Here is a 26,168-nt window from a genome sequence, read left to right as displayed (position 1 = left end):
TGTAGACTCTACTATCCTGTTTATCTATTTGAATCAATGTTCCAAGATATCCTGTATACACAGAAGTTATCATCTGATGATCATCGGAAGGATGCAGTCATGAACAGTATCAGTAATCAGTACAGCATGGGCGCTTAACAAATAGAGATATCATGGCAGATATACACAAGTAGACAGTTCATAATTTCAACATAGTATATCTCCTATTAGAAATGGTTTATTTCCTGGGAGGTATAACCCAGTACCTCACAACATTGCCTAGAAAAATTCCCCAACCTTTACATATTTAGACATTTGAAACCATCTCTTAGTGTACTGGTCACGGGTGTCATTTTTTTCCTTCTACAATTTTTTTCCCCATTCCATCAGTGGTGCAGGACACCCAAAGGTTGGCTGATAGTAGCCTATATCTGCAGAGACAGTAGACACAGAAGTGACTGGACAACTGATAACAGTAGCAAATGTAGATAGAGTTGGACAGTAGAGGAAGTAAAGTAGAAGAACTAGACAACTTCCTTAACAAAATGAGTAAATGGTTGTGATGGCTTAGGTCCCAGACTTAGTCACTTGATCTCCATATGTCAAACTCTGGGAAAAGAAAAACGGTATATTTTCTTCCAGATGTCACAGGATAGATGCTTTGCTGACTTCTGGAGACATTCAATCAGGCAGCAATAATCCAAAACTATTTATACAAGGATTTTGTCTTTCCAAGCACCTTTCTAAAAGCAGTCTTCATGTCCTTATTCCTGAGGCTGAAAATGAGGGGGCTGAGGAAAGGGGTAATGACAGTGTAAGGAACTGCTATCAGTGTGTCATCTCCCCCTGAGGCTTCTGGCTTCAGATAAACAATAGATGCAAAGCCAAAGTGGATGATGACCACTGTGATGTGGGAGGCACAGGTGGAAAATGCCTTCTGCTTGCCCTCAGCTGAAGGGATCCTGAGGACAGTGGAGAGGATGAAAATATAGGTGAGGATGATGAGCAGGAATGTGCCCAGCAAGCCTGATACTGAGATCATGGTTACAATAAATTCTGTGAGGTCACTGTCTAGACAATTCAGCCTCACAACTGCCCGCATATGGCAGAAAAAGTGTTTGACAAGGTTGGGGCTGCAGAAAGAGCCCTTGAATATCAGCACGGTCTCTATCAGAGAGATAAAGAAGCCTCCAGCCCAAGCAGAGGCCACAAGTTGCCCACACGCCATGTTGGTCATAAGCACTGGATATCTGAGAGGGTTGCAGATAGCCAGGAAGCGATCATAGCCCATCAGTGTAAGGATGAAACAATTAGTGCCACCAAGTCCCAAGAAGAAACACATCTGCAAGCGACAACCTATGACTGAAATGCTTCTACTTTTGGCCAGAAGATCTGCCAGCATCTTGGGGATGATGGTCAGTGTGTAACAGGTCTCAGAGAAGGAGAGTGCACTGAGGAAGAGGTACATAGGAGTGTGGAGAGCTCTGTCGACCCAAGTAAGACCCATGATGGCCAGGTTGCCTGTGAGAGTGAGAAGATAGAGGCAAAAGAAGACCACAAAGAGGAATGTTTGTACATGTGGGTAAACAGAAAAGCCAACAAGAATGAATTCCTGCAGGATTGTCTGGTTGATCTTCATTGTTTGAATGTTTGGTATCTGAAAGAAACCACAAGTAAACATTTAACTCTCCATTATTCTTTGAAAATTGTGGTGTGAATAAGAAAAATGATCAGAGTTACAATTACCAAATGATTTTTCATTTAGTGATGTGTTTTCCTAATTTTTCATTCATTCATTTCTTTTTTATTCAGCAACCGATTACTGATTACTTATGTGACAAGAAGACTTTTTCTGGCCTATTCTTTTTTTAAACAATTTTATTGACTTGTAATACAATAGGGAAAAATATCCTAATTGATGAAGATTCTTAATACTGAAAAAACTACAGAGTATCTAATAGACAAACACAGTAAAGGTCCAATACAGCAACTTCCACGTAATATATGGTCTGTAAACATCTACTGAGTAAATGTTGTTAGTTGTTTTATAGTAATTAGAGGACCAAACTTTGACAATGGCTTGCAATTGTTGCAGAAACCTAAAGCCATTATTTCTTCTTGAAGAAGACACATAGGTCCTGAAACATTAAAGGAAAGTAAAGAATATGCTCCCTTTCCTCCAATCTGAGAAGACAGAAAGAAGATAGGATATCGCAATTCCCTTAGGATTAATAGTGATTAATTAGAGTGTGCGGTTAGTAGTGATTAACAGACCCTTCATGCAAGCATAGTATAGGTGGCAATTGAGATTTTGCCCATTTCTTCAATGCCAAGCTCAGCATCTGAAAACACTAAATGCTAGTCATTCTTTAAACTCTCTGATAATTCTATATCTGATTTAATCACCTCTTCCTCTGACTTCTATATCATGTTGTTTTTCCTTATATTTAACACATTCCTTTACCTTTGTATTATATCATGTTATTGTTTTGCCTGTCCCACATGCCATCATATTTAATAACTAGCATTTATATAGTCAACATTTTGCCAGATTCTTTCAAGTTTACTAATTTTACACTACACAGCATAAATGTGAAGTGCATAGGACCATTGTGAAACGTATAGGGAAGCTGTGATTATTTTAAAAATAAGATAATTATATCTATGAAATGACATATTTACAACTAGAGTCTAGCTTCCCTGACTTTAATTGTATACTCTTTCACTTATCAATGCTTTCTTCTTCAGGAAAGAGACTCTGAGTCATAAATTTCTGTATTACTCAGGGTGATAACATAGAGCTTTTTAAGAGGTAATAATTCCCAATAAATTTGGGATGGACAAGTTAATCAACAATAAAGGAGTGAATCTATGAACAATTTCTGTTTCACTTAGTTATTTAGCACTGCTTAGGATTTGATTTTGAGGCTGGAGATGACCAGATTTTCCACTCAATTAAATTTAATTCAGGCTAAATTTAACTATTCTCATGGCAGAATATAGCTGGTCACTGAGATCCAGAAGAAGCAGGAGGAAAATGGTCTAAATTACAAATGGTTGCAGAACTAATTCACAACACTATAGACTGTACCTTATAGATCGTTTTTATTCTTATCTTGTTGGAACTGACAAGACCCTTATTCTTTCATAGCCATACATGAATCACATGAGAAACTTTATCTCCTATCAACCCTTTCTCTTTTCCTGTTTCCCTCCTTCTCCCACTGTATCCACACCTTCTTATCTGTGAGTAATTATCTCCCAAAGACAAGAGGAGAGTATTTTTCTGTTTTCTTGCGTAAAGATATAAGGGCCAGTGTCTAAATGATCATTGCACTCCCTCAAGAGGTCTTTTAGTGTAAGTCTCCTTAGTATCCAAATTTTGTGTGTTTCCATGGTATCCAAATCCACACTTGCAGATTATTGTTTCACTTTCCCTTATAAACAGCTTTCTGAATCATTCTGGACTGTTTCAGAAAACTTCTCCCTTTCAGAAATACTGGGTCCCAATAGATTCTTCTGTTTATCTCTAAGCCATTGAAAACAATTCCTTCCATCAGTAGAGAACTTTACACACTAATGTTCTCAAGTTCTGTTGAATCTTCACAGTAACTCTATAAGAAAAGCAATTATATGGATTTTGGAACTAAAAGATTAACTAAGTAAACCAAAGAGAAACAAAAAAAGAATAGATTGGCAAAATAAGAATTTGTTTTAGGACCTGGTGTGCTTGGTGCAAAACCCAAGCTCTTTCTAACATAACTACCTCAGTACAGCCTGATTTCATAGCATATGCCATGTCCCCTCCAAGACAGCACAGAGGGAAGGTCTTCAAAGCCATCTTTAAATTCAGAGGCATTTTGAAAATTCAAGAAATCAGTAATACAAATTCTAAGACAGAGTCCTTTCTTACCAATTCTTTCCTTTAATTGTGTAAAAAATACTTACTTGGTGGATCATCAGCAGTAGTATATGAATGTCAGAATCTCCATTTACTTCTGGCATATTCTGAATGTGTGTGTGTATGAAATGAGAGTGCAATACCCCATCCTATTCTCACCTATCTCTGAAGTTGTTGCCAAATCCACTTGCTTCAAATTTAATTGGGAAGGAAAATCCACTAACAAAAGAAATAAGCTCGTTCCAAAGTCAAAGAAATGGTAATTGGGAGAAAATGTAGTGACAATTATGATGAATAGAGAGCCAAACCATTTAGAATAGTTTCCTACCTTGTGTATTTTATCAGAGCTCCAAAGCCTATTCAGTGTTACAGTTAATGTTCTCCCAGGATAGTCTTCACATTGTTGGAAGCATGCTTTGTTCTCCACTCAAAAGAGACAGCGTTTGACTTAGTATGAAAATCACTGTTCTAAGAGTCTGGATTCTTAACTTTACCACTGCTAGTTCAGTGACATTGGGAAAGTCCCTGTACCTTCTGGGTCTAAGTTTCCCCAGCTAGGAAGTGAGGAAAAGGTCCTGATTTGGTACAAGCTTCAGCTTTCTATGACTTTAGAGATTTTTGACATGAGTTGTGAGGCTAAGCCATACGTACTGTGATCAGTTCTCACCACTGACTAAACCACGATGGTTCCAAGTCATTCCTTCCACGAGTTTAGAGATATTGTGTGATTAGCAACAGAGGTTGAGGTTCCTCTGCTCTAGAGGTTTGGTTCTGGTTAGGGGACCCAAGGGAATTCCTCCCTCTTTTTCATCAGAAGGAGCAAGAGAATTTTTCCACTCAACTTTGTAATTTGTTCTCATTAGTTACAGGGCTTTGTGTAACATGTAACTTGTAAAACTCTCTGGGAATCTCTGGGGATTTAAAACTTGCAGAGTTCATACCCTGCCCATTAACAAGGCTTCCTGCTACTTCCTAAGTTTTATTTTGGCAGGGAGGAGAGTGCATGAGAAATTGCATCCCGGGCTGGCCTGGTCGTGCAGTGGTTAAGGGTGCATGTTCCTCTTTGGTGGCCCAGGGTTCCCCGGTTTGGATCTGTGGTGGGGACATGGCACCACTTGGCAAGCCATGCTGTGGTAGGCATCCCACATATAAAGCAGAGGACGATGGGCATGGATGTTAGCTCAGGGCTACTCTTCCTCAGCAACAAGAGGAGGATTGGCAGCAATTAGCTCAGGGCTAATCTTCCTCAAAAAAAAAAGAAAGAAAGAAAAAATAAAGAAGTTGCATCCCTAATGCTCATTCAATTTGCTCTCTCACTTCCCACAACACACTCTTTCCCTCTCAACAGTGACTCTCTTCCTGGGTGTTAAGAAGGGCTTACAGTGGTTAAAGACTGTACTACGGGAGAACTCCGAAGAGAATCTTCTTACAAGGGATTTATACTTCAGTGGGGGAAAGAAAGTAGTGCCCATGAAAAGTGAATTACAGTACTCTGCTGTAAGGGCAGGAAGATAAATCCTCTACCCTCTAGGTCCTTCTGGCTGGCCTAAGAATTCAATTGACATGAGATAGAATAACAGGAGAAAATCAAACAAAACTTGATAACATGTGTATGTGGCAGAAACCCAGGTAAACTGAACAACTTACCAGAATGGCCAAGGCTGTCACCTTAAATACGATTTTCAGCTAAAGACAAAGGAACATGTTGGAGATAGTGGATGGGGCTTCAAAGGAGAGAAAGACAATTCACATGGAAAAGGAAAAACAAATGTTTGGTATATAAGAAATGGCTTAGCAAGGACCCTCACAGTCTTCTTATACTCAGGGTTATCTATGATGATGGCCTGTCCTAGGGACAGGCCTTTTATCTTAAACTCTTTTAGTCAGTTAGAGGGAAGGTCAAAGTTTCTTTCAGAATAGTGTTTTGTTCTTAAATATATTCAAGCCAAAGAGATATATTTTTGGGTGGCCAATTCTGATCTCCCACACTGCCTTTATCCATGGGGGATACATTCCAAGATCTCCAGGGGATGCCTGAAATTACAGTTAGTAACAAACCTTATATATACTACACTTTTCTTATACATACATAACTATGATAAAGCCTAATTTATAAATTAGACAAAGTAAGAGATTAACAACAATAACTAATAATAAAATAAAAGAATTACAACAATATACTGTAATAAAAGTGATGTGAATGTGGTCTATTTCTCTCAAAATATATCATACTGTACTCATCCTTTTCATGATTCTGTGAGATAATACAATGTCCATGTGATGAGCTAAAGTGAAATGAATGGCATAGGCATTGTGATGTAGCATTAGATTACTATGAACCTTTTGACAATACATTGGAAACATCATTGAGCCATGACGATGTCAATAGTTGGATGTCAGGAGAAGATGATGTCAATGGTTACTTGAACAGAAGCATTGTGATACTTCAAAAGTCAATCTGATAACAGAGGGCTACTAAATGACTAATGGTAGGTAGCACAGGCAAAAAATATAACATAGATATGCTAGACAAAGGATTGATTCATGTCTTGGGTAGGATAGAACAGGCTGGCTTGAGATGCGTCATGCTACTCAGAATGATCACAATTTAAAATTTATGAATTGTTTATATCTGGAATTTTCCATTTGATATTTTCAGACTATGGTTGACAGCAGGTAACTGAAATCATAGAAAGTGAAAGCATGGGTAAAAGTGGAGTACTGTATGCTGTAGTGTGCTGAAGATTATGATAGTGAACAGACACGATAAGACAAACTGAACCTGTGTGGTCAGAGAAGGTGCCATGGAGGAGGAATGTTGGGAAAGACTTCTAAAGATAAGAAGGGTTGGAATTCCAGTTCCTGCTAGGGTATAATACCTTGTTGTAGTCCAGCACTTCCAATTATGTAATCACTACATTAAATTGGTTAAATAAACATATTTCAAAAGTATATAATATAGTGACAGTGAGATTTTAAAAACACTTAAAGAATATATATATATATATATGGATGGGCTATAAGCACTTGAAGAAATTCTCAACATTGTCAGTCATTAGGCAATACAAATTAGAAACACAATGTGATTCTACAAATGATTGACTATTCTAATGTTGGTTAGGATTTGAAAGAAATGTAACTTGTATGCTGCTTTTGGCCATGTAAATATTATAAAATAGTTTGGAATTTTGGAAAATAGTTTGGCAATTATTTAAAAAGTTTAATCTATTCAGATTCCAGAAAAACATGGTATATATTCACTTTGCTCTCTCCTCTAAATACAATTAAATAACTTGGAAGTAATTCAACGGACAGTCATAAAATGACTCTTAAATGTGAATAAGAAATTATTAATTATAGTTAATAATGTTGTATTGCATATTTGAAAGTTGCTAAGAGAGTAGATCTTAAAAGTTCTTATCACTAGAATAAAAAAAATTGTAAATATGTATGGTGACTGATGTTGGCTAGACATTGTGATTATTTCACAATATAGAAAAATATTGAATCATGAATTTGCACACTTGAAGCTAATATAATGTTATATGTGAATTATACTTAAAAAAATAATTTTTTTTTAAAAAAAAGAGAAGATGAGTTGGCTAAGGACCTCAGGACTTGAAGAAGGATATCACAGTGAATTTCCAAGGGTTTTTAAATTTTCCCCCATATATCCCAGACTGGGATGCAGAGGACTATGCCACTTGTAACTTGAAGCTCTCAATAGGACTAGTAAAAAAAAAAAAAAAAAAACGGAAAATAAATGTAAACTAAAAAGCAAATGTAAAGTCTATTTTCTCTGGCAAAGGATCAGGAAAGGGGAAGACCAATAGGGACTTAATATGGAGATTGATAACCAGTGGCAGTGAGGAGCCTAGTCTGCCTACACTGGAAGTGTCAGCAGAGCTAGGATCCTAACTCAGTCCCCACCTCACAAAAGCCAGCCAGGTCTTATCTGCCCATAGTCGCATTGGCAGCAGAGCCAAGGGAATAGCCCATCCTCCACCTCAGACCAAGATAAACAATACCCTAGACCACAAGACAAACTTCAAAGAATTTAAAAGGATGGAAATCATACCAAGGATATAATGGTTTTCTTACCATAATAGAATCAAGTCACAAATAAATAACAAAAAGGGGCTGGCACCATGGCCAAGTGGTTGGGTTCACGCACTCCGCTGCAGGCAGCCTAGTGTTTCATTGGTTCAAATCCTGGGTGCGGACATGGCACTGCTCATCGGGCCACGCTGAGGCGGCATCCCACATGTCACAGCTGGGAAGACCCACAGTGGAGAATATACAGCTAGGTACTGGGGGTCTTTGGGGAGAAAAAGCAAAAAAATAAAATCTTAAAAAAAATTAAATAAATAAATAAATAAATAACAGAAAGACAATAGGAAAATCTACAAAAACATGGAATTTAAATGATCCATGGATCACTGAGGAGGTCACAAAGGAAATACAAATAATATACACAACTGAATCAAAATGAAATTACAATATTTCAAAATTTGTGGAATGCAGCTAAAGCAGTACCAAAAGGCAAATTAATAGCAGTAAATGTTTACATTGGAAAAGAAGAGAAGTTTTTAATAAATCTTCTGCATCTTATCTCAGAAACTAGAAAAAAATTTTAAAAATTAGCCCCCAATTTGATGTATAATTTAATGCAATTTCTTTCAAAATCCTAGCAAGGATTTCGTAGAAAAGTTGAACTTATTGTATAATTTATATGGAAAGTCACAAGCCTTTCAATAACTACAACATCTTGAAAAAGAAGAATAAAATGGAAGTAATTACTCCTTCAAATATTAAAACCTACTGTACAGCTACATTCATCAACACTGGCAGAATTTAATAGAGACTGACTCTATTTTCTGTTTTCTGACCTCATTTAAACCTTTAAACTCCGTCCTCTTCTCCTTCTGCCACACATCTGGGCAAGCTTATAGGAAACCCTAGTGCCCCTTCCTTTATCACCTGTGAGAGGTTCAAACCATGCAAACTTCTGCACAGGAAATCTCATCCTGCCTCCACTGCCTAGTCACCACAAAACCCCCAAGCCAATCTCCTTTTCCTACCATCTCAAGTCATTTCAGATCAAGTTTTATCATAAATAAAACACTAATTTTTACTCGTCATTATTAAAATATCTAAACATACTCTAATGTTTAAGGTATAATATTGCTTGTGGAGTCTGAGGGTTGTTTATTGCAGAAAAACTGGGCGTTGATTTTCTTTCCTATTTTATTATTTATATTTAAGGTGTACAACCTGATGTTTTGAGATATATATATATACACATTGTAAAATAATCATTATGATCAAGTTAATTAACATATCAGTCACCTCACATAGTTACCGTTTTTTATGTGTGTGATGAGAAAAGTTATGATATGCTCTGTGAGCAAATTTCAAGTATGAAGTTCAGGATTGTTATCTATAGTCACCATTCTATACATTTTATCTCCAGAATTTATTTATCTCGTATAACTGAAAATTGTATTCTTGACAAATGTCTCCCTGTTTCTCCCTCCCCACAACCTCTGGTAACCACCATTGTACACTCTGTTTCTATGAGTTTGACTATTTTAGATTCCACACATAAGTGAGATCATACACTATTTGTCTTTCTGTATTTGGCTTATTTCAGCTTATTTCACTTAGTTTAGTGTCCTCTAGGTCCATTCATGTTGTCAAAAATGGCAACATCTCCTGCTTTTCTAAGGATGAAAAATATTCCATTCTATGCATATGCTACATTTTCTTTATCCATTCTTCCACTGATAGACATTTAACATATTTCCATTATCTTGGTTATTGTGAATAATGCTACAGTGTATGCATAATTCTAAGTGCTTTATGTTTTGATGTTACTGATATTGACATTTAAAAATATCATTAGTTTTGGTTTTTGTACCTTATATAAAGTAAAACAGTTGATTTGAGACCTTGCTAAATATACTTATTAATTTTATAACTTCTTTTGTAGATTTAGTACGATTTTCTAGGTATTCAGTCTTGTTATTTGCAAATGAGTTCTATTATTCCTTTCAAATCATTATAAATTTTATATCTTTTTTTTTTACATTATTACACTGATTTGGACCTCCAGCATAATACTGTTTAGAGATGGTAAGAGTGGCCATCTTAGGGAAAAAGAGTTCAATATTTCTCAATGAGGTATGATGTTAGCTTTAGTTTTTCATAGAAGCAGAATTTTTATCAGCAATGGGTATTGATTTTTACAAATTTTTTAATAAATATTGAGATGATTAGATCATTTTTTACCATTTGTTTTGCTAATTTAGTCAATTATGTTAACAGATATTCAAATAATAAATCAGTCTTTCATTTTGGAATAAATTCCTTTTGTCATGAAATTTTGTTTTATAAATAGCTGGATTATATTGTCTAATATTTTGTTAGGAATATTTTTGAAAAGACGTTTATGTGTTAGTCTGAAATTTTGTTTTCTTATACCATTCTTGTTAGGTTTCAGTTTCAGTGCTATTCTGATCTCATAGTATAAAATATGAATTGTTCTCAACATTTTATTTTTTGAAAGAATTTGTGTAATATTGTTTTCATTTTTCCTGAACTGTTTGATACAATGATACGATTAACCAACGAAACCATCCAAATCTGGAGTTTTCTTTGGGGGATATTTTGTAGTTAGAAATCCATATCTTTAACAAATTTTGGGCTAGTCAGGTTTTCTATTTATTTTTGTCACTTTTGATAGGTTACTTTATTTCTTCTTCTTTGTCTTCTCCCCAAAGCCCCCCAGTACTTAGTTGCACATTCTAGTAGTAGGTCCTTCTGATTGTGCTATGTGGAACACCACCTTAGCATGACTTGAGTGGTGCTAGGTCCATGCCCAGGATCTGAACTGGTGAAATTCTGGGCTGCTGAAGCAGAGCGCACAAACTTAACCACTCAGCCACAGGGCCGGCTCTGAGAGGTTGTGTTTTTAAGGGAAATTTTTCTTGTTATCTAAGTTTGCTTACTGACATTAACTTCTTCACAGCTTGTCTTTATACTCTAATTGTTTGTAGGATCTGAATTAGTACTCCCTTGTTCATTTCTGCTTTTTCTTACTATTTTCTCCTTATTCCTAATGAATCTTGTTAGGGATTTATCCATTTCATGAAGAAGTTAAAGGACTCAAATTCCACTATTGCAGACTTTTTTTCTATTATATTGTTTACTATTCATATCTTTACTATTTTCTTTCTTCTCCTCACTTTTAGATTAATTTGACTTTTTTCCCAAAAATACTAGATTCTTAATTTTTAATCATAGGTCATGTTCTTAATACTTTCCTCTTTTCTTAATATAAAAACTTTATAAATTTGCCTTTAAGCCATTTTAGCTTCATGTTACAAATTTAAACATGCTTTGTTTTTATTATCATTAAGCTAGAAATATTTTCTTATTGTACTTTTTTACTTCTTTGACCATTAGTTATGTTAAAAAAAAAAAAAAGAACCATTTGTTAGTTTTGCTTTATTTATCTGCCCAGCACTTGTACCAATTACTCCAGCCAGAGATTGATATACTTTGGTTGGTCTAGCTAATATCAAATGGCCCTCCTGGATTGAAGCATGAGTTGAATGTGTAGGATGTTTAACCAGAAATAGAATGAATGGGGATTTTGAACATGAACTAGAAAAGAAGTTAATAACGGTGTGAAGAGATTCAGTGGTACTTTTCTTAGATAAAAATTATTAAACATGGACAAATGCCTTAAGAACAATTATGCAAAGTCACTGGAAACTGACCAAAATGAATCATAAATTTGGGAAACACAAGTGATGACAGCATCACAGTGGAGTGAGCTCTTCCCCTAGGGTCTCACCATTAAGATAGAATGAAAAGGATACTTATTAACCAAAGGAGGGCATCCACACAACACAATAGAAGTCTGAGAGATCCATGCACCTTATGTCTGAAAGTAGGGGTGCAGGACTCCCTGGTATGCAGTGGAAGGAGATAAGCAGATACCCTCCTTCTCCCAGGTGGCAGTAATCTAGAGCATAGGACCTCATGTGGTGGATGGTGCACAACTCTGAGAGGAGGAGGTGGAAAAGACAGCCCTCTACAGGAATGCTTTCACTCTCAAAGTTGCTTCCAAGTCCACGGGAACACTCCACACTGAGGTGGCTAAGCCACAATGGGAGGTACACCCACGAAGCTGAGCAGACCATGTGGGCAGCCAGTGAGTCTAGAGCTGGAGCATGAGTGGGAAAGAAGGTGCCTCTTCCCTCCCCATACCCTTGGTGCATCAGCTTGGACAGTTAGCCAGGGTGGGGTACCCCTGGCAGAGTGTCTGTGCCTGTGTGTGTCAAGCAGTGGCAGCCCAGCTCAGAAAGCCTTATCAGCACAGCTTCCAATGGACAGGCACAACTGCCAGGGGTCATGGCAGACTCAGAAAACACAGCTTCTGCCCCACCCCCAGTGGTAGCAGGTAAAATCTGTGACCAGATACTACCACTATATGACAGCAAATGTCTACCCCAGCAAACAACATGAAGAAATATGTTAATACTCCAGACCAGAAGGAAAATAACAAGTATCCAGAAACAAATCCTGCAGTCAGAGAAATTTACAATCTAAATGACTGATAATTCAAAATAGTTATCATAAAGAAACTCAACAAGTTCCAAGAAAACACAGAAAGACAGTTCAATGAACTTAGGAATAAAATTAAAGAGCAGGGGAGATTCTTCACAAAAGAAATCGAAACTATAAAAAAGACAACCAAGCAGAAATGTTGGAGATGTAGAATACAGTGAACGAGATTAAAAAAGAAATTGGAATCCTTAAAAACAGACTGATATTATAGAGGACAGAATTAGTAATTTAAAGAAAAGAAAAAAAGAAATGTTTCAGGTGGAAGAAGAGAGAGAGCTAAAATAAAAAGAAATGAAGAAATTCTTTGAGAAATATTAAACCCAATTAGGAAATGAAACATACAGATTATAGATATTCCATGAGGAGAAGATGGGGAGAAAGAAGCGGAGAGCTTTTTCAAAGAAATAATAGCTGAGAATTTCTAAACCTGGGGAAGGAGCTGGAATTACATGTAAATGAAACTAATAAAACTCCTATTTAGATCAATGTAAACAGACATTCTTCAAGGCATATATTAGTAAAAATGGCAAAAGTCAATGACAAGGAAAAAATATTAAAGGAAGCAAGGCAGAAGAAAATAATTTACAAAGGGACCCCTATCAGGCTTTCAGTAGATTTCTCAGCAAAAACCATACAGGCTAGGAGAGAGTCAAATGATATATTCAGAATACAGAAAGACAAAAACTTTCCACCAAGAATACTCTATCCAACTGAGCTATCCTTCAGATATGATGGAGAAAGAAAAGTTTTCCCAGATAAACAAAAGCTGAGGGAGTTCATTGCCACAAAACTTTCCCCTATAAGAAATGGTCAAGAATGTCCTGATACCTGAAAAAAAAAAAAAAGAGAGAGAGAGAAAGGGTTAACAAAGCCTTGAGCAAGGAGACAGGCAAAATCAGAAAGTTGCAGAACACGTTAGCAAACACTTGACTATAACATTAAAGATAAAGGGAAGGAAAGCATCAAAAATAATTATAATCACTTTGTTTTAATCACAAACTCACAAAACAACACAGAATAAGTTGTGACAACAACTACGATGGAAAAAAGGAGGGAATGGAGCCTGCTTAGGCTAATGGAGATAAGACATTATCAGAAAATAGACTATCTCATCTATGAGATATTTTATACAAACCACACAGTAATCAGTAAAGAAAAAATCAGAACAGAGACACAAATGATAAATAAAGAGAAAACTGAGACAACCATCATAGAGAATAATCAAACTAATTGGCGGTTGGAAATACAGGAATGAGAAACAAGGGAAATACAGAACTACCAGAAACCAAGAGATAAAATGGCAGTATTAAGCCCTCATATATCATTAATCACTCTAAATATGAATGGATTAAATTCTCTAATCAAAAGACAAAGAGTGGATGGATGGATTAAAAAACAAGACCCAACAATATGCTGCCTCCATGAAACACATCTCAGCACTAAAGACAAACACAGGCTCAGAGTAAAGGGATGGAAGACGATACTCCAAGCTAATGGCAAACCAAAGAAAGCAGATGTTACCATACTTATATCAGACAAAGTTGACTTCAAGACAAAAATGGCAATGAGAGGAGGGCCATCCCAGTGGCACAGTGGTTCCACTTCTTGGCGATGGCCTGGGGTTCGATGGTTCAGATCCAGGGTGCGGACATGGCACCGCTTGGCAAAAACCATGCTGTGTCAGGCAGCCCACATATAAAGTAGAGGAAGATGGGCATGGGTGTTAGCTCAGTGTCAGTCTTCCTCAGCAAAAGGAGGAGGATTGGCAGTAGTCAGCTCAGGGCTAATCTTCCTCAAAAAAAAGAAATGCCAATGAGAGAAAAAGAGAGGCAGTATATAATAATAAAAGGGACACTCCACCAAGAGGATATAACACTTACAAATATACATGCACCTAACACAGGAGCATAAAGTACATTAAGTGACTATTAACAGACCTAAAAGGAGATATTAACAGCAACACAATAATAGTAGGGGACCTCACTGCCCCACTTACATCAATGGATAGATCATCCAGACAGAAAGTCAATTAGCAAATAGAGGAATTAAATAAAAAGCTAGAGCAGATGGACTTAATAGATGTATACACAGAACACTCCAACCAAAAAACAGCAGAATACCTATTCTTCTCAAGGGCATATAGAATATTCTCAAAGATAGACAATATGTTGGGAAACAAGGCAAGCTTCAATAAACGTAAGAAGGTTGAAATGATATCAAGCAGATTTTCCGACCATAATGGTATGAAACTAGACATCATCTATAAGAAAAAAGCTTGGAAAGTGACAAATATATGGAGACTAAGCAACATGCTACTGAACAACCATTGGATCAATGAATAAGTTGAATGAAAAATCAAAAAATGTTTGGAGACAAACAAAAATGAAAATATATCATACCAACTCATATTGGATGCAGCAAAATCTGTCCAAAGAAGAAAATTTACAGTAATACAAGCCCACCTAAGCAAACAAGAAAAAATCTCAAGTAAGTCATCTTAAACTACACCTAACAGAACTAGAAAAAGAAGAACAAAAAGCCCAAAGTCAGCAGAAGGAGAGAAATAATAAAAATTAGAGCAGAAATAAATGAAATAAAAGAAAAAAGAAAAAAAACTGTAGAAAGGATAAATGAAACTAAGAGCTAGTTCTATGAGAAGATAAACTGACAAATCCTAAGCTAGGCTCACTAAAATAAAAAAGAGAGAATGCTTAAATAAATAAAATTAGTAATGAGGGAGGAGAAATTATAATGGATACCACAGAAATCCAAAATATTATAAGAATATTCTGAAAAACTATACGCCGACAAATTGGACCATCTGGAAGAAATGGATGAATTCTTAGATTCATACAACCTTCCAAAACTGAATCAAGAAGATATTGAGAATCTTAATAGACTAACAACAAGTAAAGAGGTTGAAACAATAGTCAAAAACCTCCCCAAAAATAAAAATTCAGGACCAGATAACTTCTCTGGAAAATTTTACTAAACGTTCAAAGAAGATTTAATACCTATCCTTCTCAAACTATTCCAAGAATTTGAAGACGATGGAACACTTTCTAATTCACTCTATGAGGCTAACGTCACCTTGATCCTGAAGCCAAATAAGGACAACAAAAAGAAGGAAAATTACAGGTTAACATTGCTGACAAAAATAGATTCAAAAATTCTCAACAAAATATTGGCAAACCGAATATAGCAATAAATTAAGAGGATTATACACCATGATCAAGTGAGCTTTATAAAAGGGACACAGGGATGGTTCAACATCTGCAAATCAATCTATGTGATACACCACATTAACAAAATGAAGAATAAAAATCACATGATCATCTCAACAGATACAGAGAAATGACAAGATCTAATCTCCACTTATGATAGAAACTCTCAATAAAATGGGTATAGAAGGAAAGTACCTCAATATAATAATGCCATATGTGACAAATCCACAGCCAATACCATACTCAATGGTGAAACACTGAAAGCCATCTCTGTGAGTACAAGAACAAGATGAGGGTGCCCACTCTCACCACTTCTATTCAACATAATACTAGAGGTTTGGGGGACAGCAGCTAGGAAAGGAAAAGAAAAAAAATGTGTCCAAGTTGGCAAGGAAGAAGTGAAACTCGCACTGTTTGCAGAGGACATGATTTTATATATATAAACGCCAAAGTACCCATCAGAAAACTATTAGAAATAATCAACCACTACAGCACAGTTGCAGAGTTCAAAATCAACTTACAAAATTCAGTTGCATTTCTATACTCTAATAATGAACTAATAGAAAGAGTACTCAAGAATACAATCCCATTTACAATCACAAGAAAAAGAATAAAATATCTAAGAATAAATTTAACCAAGGAGGTAAAAGACCTATGCACTGAAAACTATAAGACATTTTTGAAAAAAATTGATGGTGACATAAAGACATGGAAAGATATTCCACGCACATGGATTGGAAGAATAAATATAGTTAAAATGTCCATCTTATTTAAAGCAATCTACAGATTCAATGATATCCAATTCAGAATCCTAATAATGTATTTCACAGAAGTAGAACAATGAATCCTAAAACTCACATGGAGCAACAAAAGACTCTGAATAGCTAAAGCAATCCTGAGGAAAACAAGCAAAGTTGCAGGCATCACAACCCTTGCCTTCAAAATATACTACAAAGCTATAGTAATCAAAACAGCATGGTACAGGCACAAAAAAGAGACATGCAGATAAATGGAACAGAATTGCAAGCCCAGAAATAAAACTATGCATCTGTGGACAGTTAATCTTCAACAAAGAAGACAAGAACATACAAGGGAGAAAGGAAAGTCCCTTCAACAAATGATGTTGGGAAAACTGGACAGTGACAAGTAAAAGAGTGAAAATCTCATGCCATACACAAAAATTAATTCAAAATGTATTAAAGACTTGAACATAAGACGTGAAACCATAAAACTCCTAGCAGAAATTAAAGGCATCACACTCTTTGACATTCATCTTAGCAGCATCTTTTCAAACACCAGGCAAGGGAAACAAAAGAAAAAATGAACAAATGGGATTGCACCAGACTAAAGAACTTCTGCAAGGCAAAGGAAATCAGGAAAAAAAGTGAAAAGACGACCCACCAACTGGGAGAAAATATTTGCAAATCATATATCTGACAAGGGATTAATCTCCAAAATATATAAAGAACTCATACAACTCAACAAAAACAAAAAACAACCCAATCCAAAAATGAGCAAAGGATATGAACAGATATTTTTCCAAAGAAGATATACAGATGGCCAAAAGACATCTGAAAAGATATTCAATATCACTAATCATTAGGGAAATTCGAATGAAAACTACAATGAGATATCATCTTACACCTGTTAGAAAGGCTATAATTACCAAGGTAAAAAATAACAAATCTGGGGCCAGCCCAGTGGCCGAGGGGTTAAATTTCTGCATGCTCTGCTTCAGTGGCGTGAGTTCATGGGTTTGAATCCAGGGCATAGAACTTCACCACTCACCAGGCATGCTGTAGTGTAATCCCACATACAAAAAAGAGGAAGATGTTAGTACGGGGCTAATGTTCCTCAAGAAGAAAAAGAAAGAGAATTAGCAACAGACGTTAGCACAAGGCAAACCTTCCTCAAAATAAATAACACACGTTGGAGAGGATGAAGAGAAAAGGGAACCATCATACACTGCTGGTGGGAATTCAAACTGATGCAGCCACTATGGAAAATAGTATGGAGATTTCTCAAAAAACTGAAAATAGAAATACCATATGTCCCAGCTATCTCACTACTGGCTATGTATCCAAAGAACTTGAAGTCAACAATGCAAAGAGACTTATGCACCCTTGTCTTCATTGCAGCATTATTCACAACAGCCAAGAAAATGTGGAAACAACCTAAGTGACCATCAACTGATGAATAGATAAAGAAGATGTGGTATACGTACACAATGGAATACTACTCAGTCAGAAAAAGACAAAATAATTCCATTAGCAGCTACATGGCTGGATCTTGAGGGTATTATGTTAAGTGAAATAAGCCAGAGAAAGACAAACACATCACATGATTTCACTTGTATGTGGAAGATAAACAAACATGTGGACAAAGAGAACAGACTAGTGATTACCAGAGGGGAAGGACGATGGGGGTGGGCATAAGGGATAAAGGGACACATATATATGGTGACTGGCAAACAATAATGCACACCTGAAATTTCACAATGTTATCAACTATTGTGACCTCAATGAAATAATTTTTAAAAAGTAAGGGAAAAATATTTGAGAAACAGTTAATCTTAAAACAAGTATTGTTTATCACGTTAGTAAGAACTATGAATTTTAAGCTTCTTTCCTAGGAGCAGTTTGCAATTCTCCCCACCTCCCAATCCCCTAAGAGGGCAGATAATGGGATTTAGAGTAGAACAAAAACTGGAAGTGTAAGAGAGGATTTTTGTAAAGGAGAGACCTACAGAAGAGCTGAAATACCAGATCTGAGTATTTTCTCTGACCAAAATCCTGACCGATCACAAGGAGCACAGTAAGAGAAGAGACCTACACAAAGGAAAGTGGAACATACTCTTGAAAGACTGAATGGATCCTGGTAAGATTTGTGAGTCTGATGTGCCTTTAAGTGAATGTATTCTCTTACTAACCCAAAGTTTGAGAGATTAAATTGAACTTTTTATTGGCTTGAGTTGTCAGATAGCAGAAATCAGGAGTCACAGATTAACCAGAAATTTAGAGATCTATGGGGAGGAAGAATCTCAAGATGTGTGACTATAGTCTGCACAAATACTTGCTGACAGCACAGAAAAAGTGGTTGATGTTATTGAGTCCACAGTAGGACAGTCAGGAAATGAAAAGAATCTTTAACATGGAACTGAAGAAGCCACTGCCCCAAGAGAAAGCAGCAAGCCAAGTGGCCAAGCATGAAGACATGAGGCTAGGATAACAGAGGGTAGCGGTCATAGGCCATGACTGCCAACAGGATATATTCAGCACAAGCTAAGACAATGAAGTAGATTTTGCTCATGAAACCTACATGGGATACTCTACTCTATGTTCCTGGGTAAAAAATGCTCCCAAGAGGAAGGGAATCATGATATTGATGTACCACAGCTCCAGGAAGGAGAGATGGCCAAGGAAAAAGTACATTAGGTGATGAAGGCTTGGAATGAGCCAGATTGTGGAAATGATGAGTGCATTCTCCAACAATATCAACAGATAGATTGCAAGGGAGAGGGCAAAGAGGAGTAGCTGGAATGGTGGAGAGGCAGGGAAGCCCACCAAAACAAACTCTGCTACGTGGCCTCCACTCAAATTTCTCATGATCTCTGTCTGCTTGACTGCCTGAAAAACAAGATTTTGAGAGACAGGTGGACTAAGCCACTTAACATGGCCTCACAGATTACAATCTTCTAAAGATGCTCAATGATATATTATTAATTATTATTACATCATTCTGTTCCTTCACTTTTATGATCCAATCCCCAACTCAAGGGAAAGGTTCTCAGACTAGAGGCTTATACTCTGTAATTTAGCAATCTTAACTACAGTGGGTATTTGATAATCGCTTGCTGAGTGATTTCAGAAAAAAATCTTAACAATTCTTTTTTTTTCTTTTTTTTTTTTGTAAATTTGGGACATGCCCTTCATTCATTTTCCATAAACTTCTAAGCCCCACAGAACATTTATTCATTATTTGTTGAAATGAGTGAATAAAGGGACAGATAGCAAGTTGAAGCCTGAGGGTTTATCTCTCAAGGGAAATTGGACTAAAAGGAAGTAGCAGGTAAAAGACATTACTTGAGCTATAGTGCAAGGCAGCATGGGAGGAGGGAGGTGGGTTTGGGAAGTATTCATTCACAGTCAGAGAAATAATTCAGCATAGAGGAGATAAATAAGTTCTACTCCAGAAAGGAGTCATTTTCTGATTCATTTTACAAGTATTTTTGAGTACATTTTCTGTGCTAGAATTAGATTGCCTCGTTCTCAGCGCTGGTGTGGTAGGTTAAAAAAATAACCCCAAAAAGATGTCCATGTCTTAATCCCTAGAACCAGTAAATATTACATCGTCTGACAATGTCTTTGCACATGTGATTAGGTTAAGGTACTGAGATGGGAGATTATCCTGGATTATCCAAGTGGACCTTAAATTCCATTTCAAGGGTCCTATTAAGAGAGAGGTAGAGGGAAATTTGAAATAGACACACAGAAGAGAAGGCAATGTAAAGATGGAACAGAGAGAGATTTGAAGATGCTGGAATATTGGAGTGATGTGGCCACAAGCCAAAGAATGCCAGCAGCCAGCACAAGCTAAAAGAGGCAAGGAATGGATTCTCCCCTAAAGCCTCTGGAGGGAGCGTGGCCTTGCCAACACCTTGAATTAGGCAAAAGGATATTGGTTTCAGACTTCTGGCCTCCAGAACTGTGAGAACAAATCTCTATTGTGTTAAGCCACCAAATTGGTGGTAACTTGTTACAACAGTCACAGAAAAATAACACAGCTGGTGAGGCATCAGAGTGGAAGAGGCAGTCATTTGCCTCCCAACCATCCCTCTGTGACTTTCCAGTCTCCTATCAATACTGCCAGTGGCCTGGCATCTCCGGAGGGTATCTGGGAAAATTATGAATCTGACTTGAGATTTCATCACGTTAGATATCATCAAGCATTTTCACCTGGGGTGGGCTTAAACACTTGTCTTCACATTTTTTTTCCTTTAAGCAACTTAAAAAACAATCTATTAGCTTGCATATTTTAAAATTGACATCCATTTTTTATCATAAATTTAAATAGTTACAGGCAATCTAATTTCCACTGAATGTTGAGTATTGACATTTTAAATGAAACTATTACATCACTACTTTATATGTTCAGTGAATTGTAAATGTTTGTTCTATGATACCCACTAACACTTGTCTTAAAAATTATGAATGGGAGCCAGTCCGATGGTCGAGAGGTTAAAGTTCCTCGCAGTCTGCTTCAGCGGCCCCGGTTAGTGGGTTCAGATCTCAGTGCGGACCTACTCCGCTCATCAGCCATGCTGTGGAGTCATACAGCATACAAAGGGTGAAGGAAGATTGGGATGGATGTTAGCTCAGGTCTCATCTTCCTCAAGCAAAAAAAGGGGAAGATTGGCAATGAATGTTAGCTGAGGGGGGATCTTCATCACCAAAGAAAAAAAAATTTACATGAGTGCAAGTATCTTTAAAAAATAGATTTTATTTTGTCCTTGAAGTAATATTTCATGGTATTATAATATATTTTAATTGTGATACTTTATTGAATTGTCTATGTCTATCTGTCTATCTATCTATCTACTTACCTATATATTCCCCATCTGCCTATACATTTACTTGATATTTTGTTTCCTGTCCTCTTGGCTATAAGTGTTTTAAAAACAATTTTTGACTAGATATTATTATATAATTAGCACAGATTTCACCAGGGCTAAGGAAATAGATGATAAATTTTTAAAAATACATTAGACAACATTTTAAAAACTTATTGGAACATCATTTTATAATAATGTGGATTGCACTTTTTCAATTTTTGTGTACATCCATGGAGAATACTCATTACCATAATGAGAAAGGTTTCAGCAACAATTCCATTCTCACTTTTCATTTTGGAGATATACATGCTGAGGAAACTAGTTTGCCTAAATAAACGGCATTAACATAGAATAGCTCAGAGAATGGAAGTTTTTTTTTAATAGTAGTAACACTAAACTATTTTAATTTTCTATTAGTTAGGTGTCAGAAATTATAGTCATTTATCATCAAAATGATTTTTATTGCTTAGATGACAATTCAATCAGTTTCCATTTCAATTGTGTTGAAAGAAATGGATTGGAAACCACCGGCTTGCAGGTGGATGTGTTATCCAGTTATTAGTCATTCATGTTCTCATCACTGACATTGGCAACTGGTACTAACATACCCTCTTGGACACTTCAACACAGTAAGATAATGTTATGCCTTCCTTTGTACAGAGAAAGAAAAAGTTGTGAAAAGGAAAGTGAGAAAGGAGAAAAAATAGTTTCTCAAACAGATCAATTTTAAGAAGAGCTGATAAGGGAGTTGAAGATCAGAGAAAGATTCCTTAGGGATGATTCATACCTGGGTCTCCGAAAGTCCTTTTGTACCCTCTCTGGCACATAAACCCAGGTTCGGAAAACTGACTTAATGTGTCAGATACTTTTCTGAGAGAGAATTTAAAGGGAAGTATGGGTGGAAAGGGTGAGAACAGAATAGGAAGGAGGCACAGCTCGCCTTAGGGCTAGGTAATAATAGAGGATGGGAAAAACTCAGAAATAGTGCCTGAAAACTCCCAAGAGCCTAGGTAAAGGAATTCAAATGCTGAAGTAGACTTAGCAATGCCAGAAAATCTGAAAAGGGACCTGTCTTCCTCCCTCTATTCTCAGTATTCAGAGCAGTGCCTAGAGCATAGCAGACATTCAAAAAATAATAGTGGGATGATTTTCAGTCTTGATTTGTATAATCTTGAATAGTTTACTTACTTTCAGATACATGTTTTGTAAATAACACAAACAATACAAACTAGAGTTCTTTCGAGTTGTAGCACTGCCTGAAATGTGGTTGAAATTCCAACTTGGCCCAGGATCAGTCCTGGGGGATGGGGGAAAGAAGTTGTTAAAAAATGGAGTGGAGAGTGGGAAGCAGCCTAGGAAACTCACTGTCTGGTTCACAAGCTTTTTTGAAGCCAGTCGTGTTCTTCCAACTGCTCTGGCTTAAACCATCTGCTGATTCAAATGCAAGCCTGAAAGTAGGGTCTCGTGCCCAGAGGTGCCCATGACCCTAACTTCTCCCCACTACTCAATATTACTTTATATCACTATCTTCATAGGTTTCCTTCTCAGTGGTTGAAAATAGAATGCTGTTTGCTATTCAGTCTGGCCTGCTATCTAATCCCTGCTGGATACTGTCTCACCCCTCTATCTATACCCTGCCCCATATCTGGTTGTTTAGACTATTAATTGTTTTGGGAAAATATTATTTGTGAAACTCTATTCTGCTTTGTGTCTGTTTTCCTTGCCTGTGTTTATGCGCAACAGAGATTCTTTATCTCCCGTCTGTAACTCTACAGGTTCCAATGGAGGAAGCATCTTTTCCTCCTTGCTCCTTTTCATATCCTTTTAGAATAGAACTGGGCTAGAAGGATGCCCAAGGAAGACCTCAGGATAATTGGTGTGAGGGCAGGCAGAGAATTTCACATTCCTTATCCCTGGCTCAAGTCTGAATCTTTTTCTGAAAAGGATGGGGTTTTCTTTCTCTCACAAATCTGAGTTTTGTGACTGCCATTCATGAATAAGTTACTCCTCTTCTTCTTGGTCCTCTGGAGCTGCCATGAATGGAGCTGTGGAAATTAATAAAGGAACCTTAACTAAATTGGAGTCAGGAAGGCCTGTAGGGGGCGTTCTCATACCCTATCACACATTATCAATTACACCAAATAGGAAGGGAAATATGGCTTGCATCTTGGACAGGAAGTAAAACTACTTTAGTACCGAAGGGAGACGTCTCTCCTCACTTGGCAAAAGTCCAGCCATTGAGAAATGCTGTATTTCAGCCAATAAGAAGCCATTGATCCCCTGAACTGTTACTTTTCCCCAATGGACTTTCATTTAGAACTCCCGTCCCTACTGCTCCTTTTTCTCTATAAAAGCAGGGCTCCTTCCTTGTTTATTGGATTTGTCTATGATTTACCATAACACACTATATATAGATTGTTTATTTCTATTTCATTTAGTTCTTTTTCTGGGGTTTTTCCTGTTCCCTTACTTGGATCATATTCCTTTACCTCCTCATTTGCCTCTTTCCCTGTGCTTATATGTATGTATTAACTAGTCAGCTATGTCTCTGAATCTTGGAGAGGTGGTCCTATGTAAGAGATGCCTTATGAGGCCCAGCAGTGTACTTCTCTCTCATCACCATTTCTAAATGTCCCAGGAGGGACCCCTGTGTGGGCTACATGTATCTTTCTGTTATGGCAGGGTTGCTCTTGCTGCAGCTGTCCAGAAAGGCTAGAATGCCCCCCTTGCCAGCTACTTGTAATGCACTGCTGTTTATGACTGCTATGGACCCTTCGGTCACTTTATCAGGTTTGGGGGAACTCCAGTACAGTTGCCTGCATGGTCTAATAGCACATTCCTGTTGCAATTTTTCTGCTAAGTGATTAGGCCCCTAGTGTGGTTGGTTGCTAGGCTCAGGGGCTTACAAATGCTGTAGGCCTGCAGCCTGCAAGACAGTTGTTAGCTCTCTCAGCATTGCAGCTGAGTAGTGCTGGCCTCAGGCATGTTCCCAACAACTGGGTATTCCTAGCTGATTATTTCAGGCTTTGGAAGGTGGGACCAATCTCCTATGTGGCTGTTAGAGAAGCACAAGTATTCTGCAACTGACAAGTCCCACTGCCCACAAGGCCACACAAACCATGAACACAGTCCTGCCCCATGTATGTTCCCCTAACTCCTGAGGTGGCTCCAGTTGCCCCACAGCTGAGGCCCCACACACTCTGCCCACTCCTTGTGCATGCGCTTCCCCACAGTGGTGGGCCCACTCACACAGCTTCAGAGAATCCAGGCTCCCAACCTATGCAGGCCTACAAGTTTCCCAAGGGCTTGTTGTTGGGTAGGGCCAGTCCCCAGGGAAGGCTGCCTTCCCTTGCTGACCTGGATTAAATCAATGCTCTAGAGAGTGAGGCAGATCCTGGGCTAACAGTACTGGGGAAAAAGTCCAATGGCATCTGCCAGTGTCTATGTCAGCATGCCTGTACTAGGTCACAATAATTGGTGCTGCCAATGTCTCAACACCTGAGGAGATCTCACTCTCAGCAAGATGCACCCAGAGCCTATCAGGTGATCTCATCACCAAAGAACTGTGTACTTTTCTTTCTGGTGGTTTAAGGTTGCTTTCCAAAATGGGTGAATGTGTGTGTGGGCCCTTTAAGAGCATACCTTTTTTAAAAAACTTATTCCCATTAGCATTTCTGGGGATAGTCCTTATTGTTGCTAGTAGCCAGCAAGGACAGATATTGTGACAGTCATCTCCGTTGTGCTGAGTCCAAAAGCTGCTTATAGCAGTAACACTCCCCTGCTCAGACCACCCACTCCTCCAGGGAAGGCTGCTTACCTTAAGAGTTCTCCCAGCCAGCCATGAAGCACAGCCGCTTATGAAGGTGGCTTTTTTTCTCTCCAGGAAAGAATTCTTGCCTCTTCCACTTCAGTCAGGATTGTCCCTTGTTGTGGGGTTTCTTTTTATTCAGTTTTCAGTTCTCTCTCAGGGATAATTGTTCCAAGAGTAGTAAGTTTTTTGTGTCTATGGGAGGAAGTGAGTTCAGAGACTGCCTACACCACCATCTTAACACTAACCTCAGGTTTTGTGTTTTTCCTACATGGATAAACAATTTTCCCAGCACAAATTTTTTAGAAGTCTGTTGGCAGAATCTAGTAATGAAGCTAAGTGAGTCGGAGTTTGTTTTTAATGTGAAATATATTAGTTAAAATTAAATTTCTTGAGAATCAAATACTTCTCCCTATGTCAGTTTTAATGTGTATTTTATGGTAATTTTCACAGTTTACATTAAGTTCTCAAATTTATGTTCATGAAGCCATTTGTGGCATTCTCTCATCTTTTATGTCTGCATGGTCTGAGAAATGTTCAGATTTTAATTCCCTTCATGTTTACTTTATTTTTTTCTATTTCTTCATCAATCTCACAAGGGAATAATATTTATTAATATTTTTGATATTCCACCCTTTTACTTTTTTGAGCTTCTCTATTGCCTACTATTATTTAATTAATTTCTGCTGTTATCTTTTTATTTTTCATTTATAATCTTGCTCTGTTCATTTATTTATTTCCTGAATTATTGAGATGAATGCTTAACTTACTAATTTTCAGCCAATGGGTTTTTAAAAAATGCATCTTGAAGCTATGTATTTCCATCTAAACACTAAAAAGCTCTGTCCTGCAATATTTGATCTGCAGTATTTTCCTTTTCTCCAGCTCATACCATTTTTTCTAATATCAATGGGATTTATTATTTAATTCATGGCTTATTTAGAAGTGGGTATCTTAACATCTAAACATATAGATATTTTCCAATGCCCATTTAGTTACTTGTTTCTA

General features: G+C 37.2%; 1 protein-coding gene and 1 pseudogene across 1 annotated transcript; both read right to left on the bottom strand.

The window, feature by feature from the left end:
• Nucleotides 1-685: 685 nt before the first annotated feature.
• LOC124249576 (olfactory receptor 10X1-like) lies at nucleotides 686-1,660 on the bottom strand. The gene has a single exon (XM_046680641.1). It carries the CDS (start codon nucleotides 1,658-1,660, stop codon nucleotides 686-688), a length of 975 nt encoding a protein of 324 aa, XP_046536597.1.
• Nucleotides 1,661-18,794: 17,134 nt separating this feature from the next.
• On the bottom strand, nucleotides 18,795-19,346 carry LOC124250169 (olfactory receptor 6P1-like; annotated as a pseudogene).
• Nucleotides 19,347-26,168: the final 6,822 nt, after the last annotated feature.

This window comes from Equus quagga, chromosome 13 (assembly GCF_021613505.1).
Source record: "Equus quagga isolate Etosha38 chromosome 13, UCLA_HA_Equagga_1.0, whole genome shotgun sequence".
Taxonomy (NCBI): Eukaryota; Metazoa; Chordata; class Mammalia; order Perissodactyla; family Equidae; genus Equus; species Equus quagga.
This window is presented reverse-complemented; position numbering and strand designations above follow the sequence as displayed.

Excerpts from the sequence above, each read along its gene's own strand:
- LOC124249576 (XM_046680641.1), bottom strand. The coding sequence starts at position 1,660 with ATGTTTACTTGTGGTTTCTTTCAGATACCAAACATTCAAACAATGAAG.